Source organism: Notechis scutatus, chromosome 8, assembly GCF_049901735.1.
Source record: "Notechis scutatus isolate UNSWTSFEM ecotype Mainland chromosome 8, rNotScu1.2, whole genome shotgun sequence".
NCBI classification, from domain to species: Eukaryota; Metazoa; Chordata; class Lepidosauria; order Squamata; family Elapidae; genus Notechis; species Notechis scutatus.
The window spans coordinates 12138058-12151423 of NC_142016.1; the positions used below are offsets into that span (position 1 = coordinate 12138058).

Sequence of the window (13366 nt, forward strand, 5' to 3'; positions counted from 1 at the left end):
TGGCCGCTATTCACAAAATCAGATTCTCAGAAGTCATAGCAAAATACATTTAGTCTGCACCTTTCCCTTTCCTAAAATTCTTCACTATTGTACACAAATGTTACTGTCTACTTCTGTCCATTTTCCCATCGTTATCTGCAACTTCTTTAAAAAATATTGAACATCCATTTACAGTATATTTAACACAGTTCTCCAAATTTTTCACGTCGACATGCTCCAAGACATATTATGAATCAATCTATCTATCTATCTATCTATCTATCTATCTATCTATCTATCTATCTATCTATCTATCTATCTATCTATCTATCTATCTATCTATCTATCTATCTATCTATCTATCTATCTATCTATCTCATCCATCCAGCTGTCCATCATCCATCCAGTTGTCTGTGTGTCTGTCCGTCCACCCACCCATCCATCCACTCCCCCCCCTCGAACTTTAGAACAGAACTGAAGCAGCTTCTGGGATGAGAAGCGAAACGTCTTCAAGCAAAAAGCAAACTCCAGCCGCCTTTTTTTGGGGGGGGGAAGTACCCTCCCCCCATCCCCGACACCCAGCTCAAAGGCCGCGCCGTCCCCGCCGCGCCGTTGTCCGGAAGCGAGATGCCCGTCTCCAGGAAGTGATGTCATTTAGGGCACCTCCTCCTCCTCCTCCCCCCCTCCTACCGGTGATGGAGGAAGAGGAGGCCGCGGAGGGGAAGATGAAGCAGTTCCACGGTGCTGTGGCGGTGGGGGTCGGCGGGTCCCTTGGGGCGGCGCTGGATCCGGAACGCAGCCGCTTCCCTTACTGCGTCGTGTGGACGCCCATCCCCGTTCTCACGTGAGTCGGGGGCGGCGCAGGGCTGAAGAGGGGATCCCACGGCGAGCAGGTGTTGGGGACGATGGGTCGGGGAGTCGACAGTTCCTGCTGCTTTTTTGCAGGAGACCCCGGCGCGGTCTTCCTCTCTCTCGCGCGCGCGCGCCCCCGTCCAACCGGTTCGTAAACAAGGTGGGGGAAATCTCGCCCGCTCCTCTCATGGTTGCTATTGTTTTGTGTGTTTAATTGGTTGTGTGGTTGTGTGGTTGTGCAAGCCCAGGCTCTTCCGGGGGGAGGTGTTGGTGCTTCGGTTGCAGCATGAACATGTGATGGGACTCATGGGGTGGGGGGATGAGTCTGCCTACCGAGATGAGGTGGACCGGTTGCTTTGGTGGTGTGGAGACAATAACTTGGTCCTCAACACCAATAAGACCAAGGAGATTATAATGGATTATAGAAGGAAAAAATCAGACATCCAGCCCTTGTTTATCAATGGAGACCGAGTGGAGCAAGTGGCCAGTTTTAAGTTTCTGGGTGTTACCCTAAAAGAGGACCTGACCTGGGGGTGCCCACATTGCAGCCCTGGTCAAAAGGGCCCAGCAGAGATTATACTACCTGAGACTTCTCAGAAAACAACTGAATGAAAAAATGCTGGTGACCTTCTACTGCTGCACCATAGAGAGCATTTTAACTTACTGCACCTCTGTATGGTTTGCCAATTGCACAGGGGCAGATAGGAAAGCACTCCAGAGGGTTCACATCATTGTCCAGAAGATCATGGGTTGCCCTCTCCCCTCTTTGGAAGAGCTTTATAGCTCCTGTTGCCTTAAGAAAGTTCAAAACATTCTCAAAGATCCATCTCATCCTGGGAACCCCCCCCCCTTTTTTTTGAACTATTACCATCTGGCAGACGGTACAGAATATTAAAAACAAGGACAAATAGGCTGAAAAACAGCTTCTCTCCCAGGGCAGTAGTTCTTTTGAATTATACTATATAGTGCAGTGTTGGTGCGGTGTCAGGGGTATTCGGTTCACTGTGTGGAATGTGAAGGGTGTGTGTTTGTGTTTATTTCCATGGTCATGATGTGCACTGAAGATGGTGTTTGATTTCGTTGTATGAGATGCAATGACAATAAACTAAACTAAACATTTCTGCAGTGTGGTTTGCTCTCCAAGCTTGTTTTCAGTTTAGTTTCTGAACGTTACCAATCTAGGTAACATCACCAGCAGGATTTTCTTGTCCTGTTCCTCTTTAGTTTATACAGATATGACAGTCCTCGATATGACAGTTCGTTTAGTGACCAGAGTTAACAGTGGCACAGAAAAAAGTGACTTATAACTGCTTTTCCAACTTGGACCTGAGAAGATGGATTTGTTTTCTTCCATCCAGTTCTTCTTTTACACACACATACACACACACACACGGCTAATTGACTAAGGAATTAAATTTAGATTTGGAAAACCGTAGAAAGTCTTAAGGGCTCCCTCTCTCAGAGCTACGTTTTATTTAACTTCTTTTGATTTTTTTTGTCTGTTTTTGGTTCTATCCAGTGTGACCATGGACAGCTGGTTCTACAGATTCCTGAAAATAGCTTTTTTTTCAATGTGAGGATTGATGCTTTTCTTCTTTCTACAGATGGCTCTTCCCAATCATTGGCCACATGGGCATTTGCACTTCTGCAGGCGTCATCCGAGATTTTGCAGGGCCTTACTATGTCTCTGTAAGTAGAAGTTTGTTACTCTACAGCAAGGTTTTCCATCATTGACAAGTTTTAAGAGTTGTGGACTTCAACTCCCAGAATTCCCTAGTTGGCACCCTGAAGTTCATAGATCTTCAAGCTGCCAAGGTTGAGATACCCTGTTCTAGATGATAAATTACAAAGATTTAAACTCAGCCATTTTCAGCTTAGTACCTCTGGATGTATGGGAGTACAACTCTTCAACATTCTCACCTGACAGTTGTGGAGGACACCAGAGAGGGAGGAATCTTAAGTCCTCACCCAGGGAAGATTAAAGAAGTTAATTGTGTCTTGTTTCTCAGCACCAAGACAAATTGGGATTTGGAATTTTTGTTTGAGTTTTGACACTGCATATTGTTTTAACTCTTGCAGTTGATAAACTATACTTTATGATTCCACCAAGTATAGTGTATTCAGTAAACTATGGTTAAACAGTAGTTCAGTGTGATATACATGGTCAATATAAACTCAGTACAGCAGCTAATTTTGGAAGACATAAGCAGAATAATGTTATCACAAGTCCAGTTGATTTGATAACTGAAATGTGCTTTTTTTCCTCTCTCTTCCCTATCTTTAGGAAGACAACATGGCTTTTGGAAAGCCTGTGAAGTAAGTGTTATTTCCCCCTCCACATTTTAATTTGCAAATGTATTTTTGTGGCTGAAACAGAACAATAGATACCATATATCTGTAATAGGTTATAGGATAATAAATAATAGAATAATAATAAATAATAGGATAATAAAAACAAGGACAAATAGGCTGAAAAACAGCTTCTATCCCAGGGCAGTAACTATACTGAATTCTACTGTATAGTGCAATATTAATGCAATAACAGGTTTCAATTCAATTGTACAGAATGCAAAGGATGTGTGTTTGTGTTTTATTTTTATAATTATAATGCACATTGAAGATAGCATTTAATTTCGTTGTACGAGGTGCAATGATAGTAAATGAAACTAAAATATTCCAGTTAGGAAGACAAAAACAACTAGATTACAGTTGGCTTTTGGAGTGTACACCAGTAAGGCAGCGTAGCATTAAACCTTTTTGTATTCACAATCATCTGAGCTTCTGTGGTTACCTGTACTTCGTGATCTCAAGTGTCTCTTCTGTCTATCCAAATGTTGGCTCTTCTCTTGTATTAGCCCTGCCTGCCTGCTTGCATCCATTCTTTTGTGTGGACCAAAACAATGCAGATTTTAAAGTACCATAAATTGTCACAAAAGAAGAGGAAATGAACAGTAGCATTCTGTGCGCATAAACTCAGAAATAATCTTGAGTTTGCTCATGCTTCTAGGGAATTTGGGTTCTAGGGAACCTATTAGATTAAAAAAAATATTTAAGGGGTTGCCTCTAACAACCAGGCTCTGTGATTTAAAATGGTAAAAGCAGTTGAAGGATACTGTTTCAGACAACCAATATAAATATCATAGTGTTCTGCTATTATATACAGCTATTTCATGTTTAGCTTACTCAGTGTATGCCTGACATCCTCCTAAATTGTAATTTAGTAGTTTAAATTGTTGTCAGTTGCTGTCTTAAGAAATGTGAGTCTTTATGTTGCAGTGCTTTGTTTTTCATTCTCTGTCTCTGGGTATTACTGAAGGGGAAAAAGCAATGTATGATACAGCGAAGATAATGCAGCAAAACAAAAAATGCATATACCAGGTAGAGCATGTTAAGGAGCAAAAATGTCAATTTACAAAACTGGTAGGCTTTTGTGTGTGTGTGTGTGTGTGTGTGTGTGTGTGTGTGAATATAGTACAAGATGGGTGTTAATACAATTATAGGCACAAAGAACAGCAAGGGACATACTATATTAACTATGTTTCCTGTTGATGGATTTTGATTAAGGTAATTACTCAAGTTATCTTGGCAAGATCCTTAATTCAGTGAAAACTCTGCACTCAGCTTCTGAGATTTCATAAGCCTTGAACCATCCTTCTTTAAGCTTCATTTGCAGATCTAAGGATTAAAAATACATATTCAGTAATATTTCAGCAGATGTTCAACTAGATTCTTAGCGATACCTTCACCAGTCACGAAAGTATGCCATGAACTAAGAATTACAACCACAGTTGAGCCCAAAATTTCTGTTGCTAAGCGAGACAAGTGAATTTTGCTCCATTTTATGACCTTTCTTGCCATAGTTGTTAAGTGAATCCCTGCAGTTAAATTAGTAACCCTATGGCTAAGTGAATCCAGCTTCCCCATTGAACTTTGCTTGTCAGAAGGTCACCAAAGGTGATCGCAAACGTCATCAGTACATGCCAGTAGCTAAGTGTCCAAACTTCGATCCCATGACTATGGGGAGGCTGCAACGGTTGTAACTGTGAAAGCCACTCATAAGTCCCTTTTCTCAGTGCCGTTGTATCTTTGAATGGTCACTAAACAAATGGTTGTAAGCTGAGGACTACCTGTATTTGGAATTGTGTTATTTGAATACTTCTGACCTAGGCTTCCCAAGATCATGAAGCCAACTCCTCGTCCTGATAAAACCCCTTTTATTTAGGTTAAAGTGAATTCCTCTCCAGCAAAGTCCTGGCAAACAGTCTTTCATGAGATTTCACAACTACAGACCTTTATCAGGCTTGGAGAGTTGCCAGGCTGATATCTTCCAAACGCCACACTGTAGCAGCAATTACTCGGCAAGAAGTCAGGAACAGATCTTCACCCTAATGAATTGAACTAATCGTCTCCTGCAAACACCACTCCCCTTTCGCTCCTCTTTATTCCCTATGGGAGGGGCCATTCACAGTCCACCTGTGCCCTTGTTCCCAAGTCGACCCTGGTTCCTTAACTGTTCCCTTCTCCTGGCAGCTCTGTGCATGCGCACACTGGGAACAGGCTCCAGCTGTTCTTCTGCCCCACTGATCTCCGACTCAGAAGGCAGCTGATAACGGTCAGACAGCCCTGGCCCCATCTCTGCCTCTGACACAGAACCCTTGTCAGAGCCTTCCCCAGACTCCAGGACTGGCCCATGTTCCTCCCCAACCTCCTCACTGTCCAAGTCTGACACAACAATACTTTAGTGACTTTTTGAAAGGTGAGGTGTTCCATTTGATGAAAGTGGGGAAATAATTTTGATTTGCCCTTTTCCCCTTCTGTCAGATACTGGAAGCTGGATCCCAACAAAGTCTATTCCTGTGGCCCCAGTGCTTGGGATACAGCTGTAAATGATGCCTCTGAGGAATATAAGCACCGAATGGTGAGTAAAGTGCAGTTTTCAGTTTAAGTTTGTGGACGTCTTCTCTATCCCAGTACTGTTTATGCCTAGAGAAGATATTTGAAGTAGAAATACCTTCAATTGTCCATTTCTCTCTCTCTCTCATAGCATAACCTCTGTTGTGACAATTGCCATTCTCATGTAGCTCTAGCCTTAAATCTCATGCGATACGACAACAGTACTTCCTGGAATATGATCAAACTTTGTTTTTGCTCCTTGCTGTATGGAAAGTATGTAAGGTGAGTAGAAAACTCCGTTGCTTTTGTGGTCTTTGAGTAAAAAAGAGAGAGAAAACATTTTAATCAAGGGCTGGGTTTTCCTTAAACATCTCATGTATGTAATATGCAGATAATTTTTGCTTCCCTTGTACCTAGATGCTTTAGTTTAGATCCATTGATGCTTGTGGTGTAGAATTTTTTTCCCCATTGCAAATTATTTGTACAACCCCAAGGTTGCAAGTCCTTGTATTGAATGTCTATTCTTGTACTGCTATACGTATAGGATTAGCAGACACAGTCCAGTAGGAACTTCTGCATGGTTTTTTTTTAAAGCCTCTAATGCTTCTCTATTTGCATAATTTATTCTTATAGTAATGTGGAAAGACAGAAGGCTGCACAAAACCAAGTGCAATTGACATTTTTTGTCTTCTGAGATTGCTTACACCAGGGGTCTCCAACCTTGGCCATTTTAAGACTTGTGGACTTCAGGAACTCTGGGAGTTGAAGTCCACAAGTCTTTAAGTGGCCAAGGTTGGAGACCCCTGGCTTACACTGTTATGTCAGTAACCTTAAGGGCTAGTAACTTCACTGCTTTTTAAGAGCTGAAATTCTCAGGTTGCTGAAAGCTATTTCAGTGTCTGGTCTTAAGTGTTTGCAGATGCATTGTGCTAGCTCATTATGATGTAGAAAATAGTGCCATTAGAAGGAAGAAATAAGTCTCTTTTCACAAAATAGCATTTCTCAACCCATTGACTTGTTGACCCGGATAGTTATCATTCCAGAAATTATAACTATTATTTAATATTAATATTTAATTTAATACTGTTCGTGTATTAAATAGTATTACATAGCTTTACATTGTGCTACTAAATAGTCTGTGAAAGAGTACAGTCCTGTCAAAAATGCAGTGACGACAACTGTCAGGCTTGTAAAGTAGTAATCATTGTCTTAATAAAATTCTCAACTCCTCTAGCTAGAATATAATTTTTTTTAAAAAAAAAAAAGCATTCTGGGAGCTTATATCAAATATCAGAGTGCAAAAGACATTGCATACTTATTTCTTTGAAAGGTCCATTTCCACTTTGTTGAAATATTCATAATTTTATCAGTGAAATTGACAGATGGCAGAATATCATTTGATTATAAAATAACAGGGAGTCAAAAAACCTTGGAAATCTACTGTACATCACCCAGATTGTGCATCTGTGCGGTTACAGCTCTTAATATGCCATGTACTTTATACTATCTATATGCCAGTTAAAGTAGACGAATGAAGGATTAATTGTTATTACTTCTGGACCATGAGTGTGAATGGTTCTTTGCCAGCATTTCTTCCAAAGAGTTAGCAAATGAAACTTGGCAGAGATAGAAAAGTAGGCAGAAACAGGGCTCCACCAGGATTATTCAGTTAGATAGTGCTTAGGTTTGGTTGCAGAAAGAGATATAGACCTAATGCAGGGGTGTCCAACCGTGACAACTTTAAGATTTGTGGACTTCAACTCCCAGAATTCTTCTGCCAGTTATGGGAATTGAGATCTGCAGCTCTCAAAGTTGCCAAGGTTGGACACCCTGGCTTAATATGTCCCTTTCCTTTCCTTTGCTCTGTTCTGCTTATTCTCAGCCAGCTGCCTTCTCTTTCTATCCCTGGTCCTCTGTGGCTGCACTTCAGTGAGTTATGGGCTCCTCTCCCATTTGTGTTTCTGAAATCTCTTTTTTTCCCCCTCTCTTCTACAGCATAGGAGGCTTTGTGAAGACTTGGCTTCCCTTCTTCCTCTTTTTGGGGATTATCCTGATCGTCATCTTGACTGTTCACTTGCGGTGATGGATGGCATTGGTGTGTCTGCCCACCCACCCACTCTCCCTCCCCTTGTCCCCTTTGAAGTCAAGCAATGGAAACCCTGGTTTTTTCAACCCAGGAAGGCACGGAGAGCTGCATGGCGTGGAAGCCCTAAAGGGAAAAAAAAAGGAAACAGAACTCCATTTGTATTTTGTAATAACAACTCGGCTGTTATCCCCTGGGATTCTTTGCTTCGATGAGGATGGTTTCTTTCAACCTACTTGCCTCGGAACGTTTTGGGGTTGGGGAAGGTGGGAGACTCTTGCATTGCAACTTCTCCCCAAAACTCCTTTATGACCAAAGGTTCCCACGTGGAAATCCCAAATAGGGTTTGGGTCAATAAGACAATGAATGGAGGGTTTCATTAACCTTGGGTGAGGTGTCTTAAGGAGGGGGTAACTTTCTCTGATCTCCCCCCCCCCCGGGGGGATGATTAATGGGCACTAAATGAAAGGTGGCTATCTGTGGCCACCACCCTGGGATGGGGTAATATTTGTTTGCACTGAATGACGGGATTTCCAGTGATTATGGTGGCCTCAAAATGGCAGAATGCAGGGCTTTGCGTGAGAGGAGGTTAATTTTAAGTTTCTTCTGCTGCAGACAGGAGTTTAACTAAGGTCGAATGTTGTTTTCCTCTTACCCACCACACAGAAAGTCTGTCTCTTTGTTTGTATGTGTCTTAAAAGTCTAGTCTCACAGGAACCAGCCTTCGAAAGGCAGTTGATCCCAATGGGTCTTCGTTACTTTCTTGTCAGCTTATAAACTGCCCCTTGTCACAGACCCACTAAAGAATGTAAGCTGCTGTCTTTGAGGAGCTGGGCTCGAGAATTCTGGTAAGACTTCCTCGTTCCTTTGATAGACTTATAGAATGGGTTCTTCATCTATTATACTGTGCCTTAGAAGTCACTAGAAACGTAACCCGCAGCCATTAAAGCGATTCATCTTTTATAGCGAGGGTTGGATGCTAGAAGCCATACGTGCGTCATGTCTGCTGTTAGGAAACATGAATCATTCCTTTAGGGCTCAGCTTTTTCCCTGCTGTGGCCAGGTATCGGAAGAGCAAATAGCTGCTCAGATGAATTTTTAATTTAATTCAGGCTTATGGCCTTCCTTGCCTGTTGTGTGGGAAAAAAGCGGGGGAGCACACCCTCTTCTTTTTTAACCGAAGGTGACCTAAAAAAGCAAAAAACAAAACCCCAACCCGCCGCGCTCTCCTTTCATTTCCACCCTTCCTTATTCCCTTGCTAGCCTTCCTCCTTTTGTTCCTGCAGGCAGTGCCAAAGATGCGTGCTGTGTACAAGAGAGGCACCTGTGGCTTAGCAGGTCTTGGGGGTCTTCATTGCATTCAGCCATTTCAAGCGTGAATGATGGCAGCTGTAGAAAAACTGATCCATAAGCTGTAGGCTGATTAGAGATCAAAGGTCTTACATCAAAGTGAGACCTTGTGGTGTTCCATCAAGCTATTCCTGGGCTATTTCGCTTACGTCCCAGTAGGGATTCTAGTTCTTATGGAAATAATAGACTGAATTAATAACGCACACATTAGTCAACTTTTTTTTTCCTTTTTATTTTTTTCTCCCCCCCCTCTCACCGTGACTTGCCAAAAAAGAAAAAAAGCTCCAGGAAACCTAAGCTTTTCCCAGACCTGGAACTTAAAAAGCCAATTGTCCTTCTATCATAGCACTGATCTAAGCTCATCTTTTCAATCAAAACAGAAAATGCTTTTCTGACATCATATGACTGTACAAGCATTAGCAAAATGTGAAGCTTGCTGGAGGAGCCAAAAAAAAAAAAATCACAGAGGGTAACTGTGATTATTTTTTCTCTTGTTCTCAACATCTCTTCCTTCCCCTCCCTTTCCAATAATTTGGTCCTTACAGGATTTTTTTTTAAAAAGCCTATATTTGTGAACCTACCGATGAATGATCAGTAGGGAGGCTCAGAGGAAAGGGTGAAGTGAGGCGGGGGAGACTTAAAGCTATGGAAGAGCTAAAGCTGCAGATTCTGCTTGCCTTGCTATTTTACTCACTTGACAAGCAGAGATTTCCTGGCCAGTAGAACTATGATTGGAAGTAGTTTCTCTGTTACAGATTGCTAATACTTCTAACAACTGAGCCACACCCTTTATGGTAAAGCAGGTTAGAGGTGCCTTTACCCTACATTATATTTGCAAATCTGCTTTATTGGGGTTCCAGAGATTGGGGGAAGCCAAAAATAAGTTTGCAGGACCTTGGAACAAATGTGGCATAAGCAAGGCAGGTAGGTAGTGGAGTGCACACGTTGTAGTAGTCCGTTGCAGTTTCTAGCCTTTGCACAAACATATCTCGAATATTTTAGCCAAACCTACGTTGTTTCCATCTTGTTTAACAGCCGCATGAAAAGATTCATCTTTCAGAATCTACATTAATGACTTCAGTTCTTACTGTGTTTTAAAATCTTCTATGGGAAGCACTTCTGGGTCGAAGTCATAAAGCTGATGAAGCTGCTTGGATGAGCAGCAAAACGTCTCAAAAAAAATTTAACAAACAAAAAAAAACTAACAAAAAAAATTAGTCCAGTTTCCATACACCTTTGCTTGGATGGCCGAGAATCTTCATTAACACACTTCTGGGTAGGAATTTTGATGGTTTAAATCTTGATTGGAGCCTGTCTGGCCATGTTTGCAGACAGTCCCCTGACTAGCTTTCATTGTGGGGTTGAGTAGATGTAGTGAGAAACCCTGTATGTCAGGATGGGCAACTTATTTTCCCAAGGGGCCATGTGAGAAACTGGGACTGTTGTGGAACATGGAACCAGTAGGACCAAGACATTACTGCGAAAGTGCGTAGGCATGCAGGCACATACATAAATTGGAAAAAAAGTCACCTTCAAAATAAAAGTGATGCAGTTGTATTGTAAGCTTGGCCTACGCTTATTTACATTTGATTTCTAATTTCCAGCAATCACAAGTGAACTGGGCAGGGACAGCCAAAGAGTTGGATGTGCCCCGGGGTGGGGGTGGGGGCGTAAAATGCCCAGATCTCTATATAGTGACATCATCTGTGAATTCTGTATTCTGCATTCACATCTGCCTTGAAGTGTCTTAGTTGTAGGAATTTGGTTAAGTCCAAAGTACTTTCCAAAGTTTTCATTCTTTACTTTTTTCCTTTACATCGTTTCATTGTTGTTACTGCCTTCCATTTTGCCTTTTGTATAGATTTCTCTGTAAAACTCCCATCCATTTGCCCGTTCTTTTGCTGGTGTCTACCTAGATGGTCTTCTGGTCCAGTTGCTTGATTCCTTTGTAAATACCAAAGTCTGCTGCTGTAATTTCATAATCTCAATTATGGTGAAAAATAAATGCATTTCTGTATTCCAGCAAGCTGCAAAGGCTGTTCTTTCTTTTCCTCCAGGAAGAAGAGAAGTTTGCGTTCAGAATGAGCGACTCAAATATATTTTGTGTTAGTGATTTGTAAGTGATTAAGGCACCAGCCTAGAAGCCAGGAGACTGTGAGTTCTAGTCCTGCCTTACACATGAAAGCCAATTGGGTGACTTGGGGCCAGTCACTCTCTCAGTCCAACACACCTCACAAGGTTGTTGTTGTGGGGAAAATAGGAGGCAAAAGGAGCAGTAGGTATGTTTGCCACCCTGAGTTATTTATAAAAATAAGAGCAAGATAAAAATATAAATAAACACATCTGAAATTGAAAGTCAGCTTATACAGTGGTTAAGATATTAGATTCACACTGGGAAGGCCTGAGATTCAAATCCACCCTCAGTTCCGTGGCTGACTTTGGACCATTTTCTCAGTTTAATTCACCTCACAGTGTTGTTGAGGGAAAAGTGAGAGGAAGGGGTACTATGTATTCCGCCTTAAGTCCCGAAGAAAAGGCAAGATAGAAGAACAAGTAAATCCTTTGTACAGAAGTATTGAAAGTGCCACATTAGCTATTCTACTCCTTCTGAAATTGGAGAGTATGATAGAGAAATTGGGTGGGATTTCAATTTTTCTTCCCTCTCCAAAATGGAGACTTTCATCCTTTGGAGCAGGGGTCTCCAACCTTGGCAACTTTAAGACTTGTGGACTCCAACTCCCAGAATTCCTCAGCCAGGAATTCTGGGAGTTGAAGTCCACAAGTCTTAAAGTTGTCAAGGTTGGAGACCCCTGCTCTGGAACATATGCAGCCAAACAAATGCCAGAAATTTGAAGAAATCCAAACTACCTTTATAAAGGTAGTCCTTGACTTACAACCACAACTGAGCCCCAAATTTATGTCCCTAAGTGAGCAGTTGCTAAGTGAATTTTGTCCCATTTTACAATCTTCCTTGCCACAGTTGTTAAGTGAATCACCAGAGATGTTAAGTTAGTAACATGGTTGTTTAAGTGACTCAGGCTTCTCCATTGACTCTGCTTGTCAGAAGTCTGCAAAAGGGGATCACATGACCCCAGGACACTGCCATTGTCATAAATACGAGTCAGTTGCCCAGCGTCTGAATTTTGATCATGTGGGATGGTCTTAAGTGTAAAAAGTGGTCAAAGTGTGAAATGGTTTTAAGTGTGAAAAGTGGTCAAAGTCACTTTTTCCAGTGCTGATGTAACTTTGAATGGTTACTAAATGAACTGTTATAAGTCAAGGACTATGTTGCCCCACTCGTTTACATACACACATAAATGTGGTTTAGATAATTTTTTAATGTTCCCCAGCAATTCCCTTCCCCCAACTTTAGAACTGTCCCAAATAAATCCCACCATAAACAGGCCAAGATTAGTTCACAAGGCAATAACCAACAGTCCATAAAACAACGGAAAGTCGCTCCAACAATTAAGTCCATCAAACAAACTTAAATCCACCAGGCCAAACTGAAATACACCCACAAGCTCACTCAGAAAGAGTAGTTCAGAGTCTCCAAGCCACAAAGTCAAGCAGGAAGCATGAGGAACAAACACAGCTAGACAAACCCAAACACGTTCCCAGCAATGCCTCCCACCACATGCCTAACCCTAACCCATCAAGACAGGTGGGGCCTTCTGAATAATCCGGCAGATCTCTGTTGCTCTTGTCTCTTCTCTGCCCTGTGGGCTCTCGGATCCACCAAGGAAGGCAGCTCCTCTTCAATGACCGTCAGTCCCTGCATGCTGTCCCCAGCCGAAGGTTCCCATAAATCTCTTTTGACATGCCAGTTCAGAGTCATCAATTAACCCAGTTCCTGACAGGCCAGGGATGAGCTCATCCTCCCTTGAGCCAATCTCCGAGGAAGAATCTGAGGAGTCATCTAAGGGAGATATCACACAGACTATCTGTAAAGAAAATGACTTAGGAAAGGAGAAAACCCCAAACCAATGTGGTTGGGGTTATGCCTTATCATCAGACATACAGTTTCTTACAGATCAGAGTACAAAAACCAGAGTGAATTGGGCATGGAGATTGCTAAAATAGAGGATCGTTGACTGGTACACCAAAAGGTGGTTCTACACTGCATTATTTTGCTGCAGGTCCCATTTAGGTCTTTAAATTAAGCCATTATTATACATTCGTTCCACTTACCTGCTCTGTTCCGATAAT

The 13366-nt window shown here is 42.0% G+C and overlaps 1 protein-coding gene across 1 annotated transcript; it reads left to right on the plus strand.

Annotated features, from left to right (window-relative positions):
* Nucleotides 1–602: 602 nt before the first annotated feature.
* TMEM222 (transmembrane protein 222) lies at nt 603–11179 on the plus strand. Its single transcript, XM_026676083.2, has 6 exons — nt 603–823; nt 2436–2520; nt 3116–3147; nt 5653–5749; nt 5876–6006; nt 7720–11179. Exons 1-6 carry the CDS (start codon nt 627–629, stop codon nt 7805–7807), a joined length of 630 nt encoding a protein of 209 aa, XP_026531868.2. The 5' UTR covers nt 603–626; the 3' UTR covers nt 7808–11179.
* The last annotated feature ends 2187 nt before the right edge of the window (nt 11180–13366 follow it).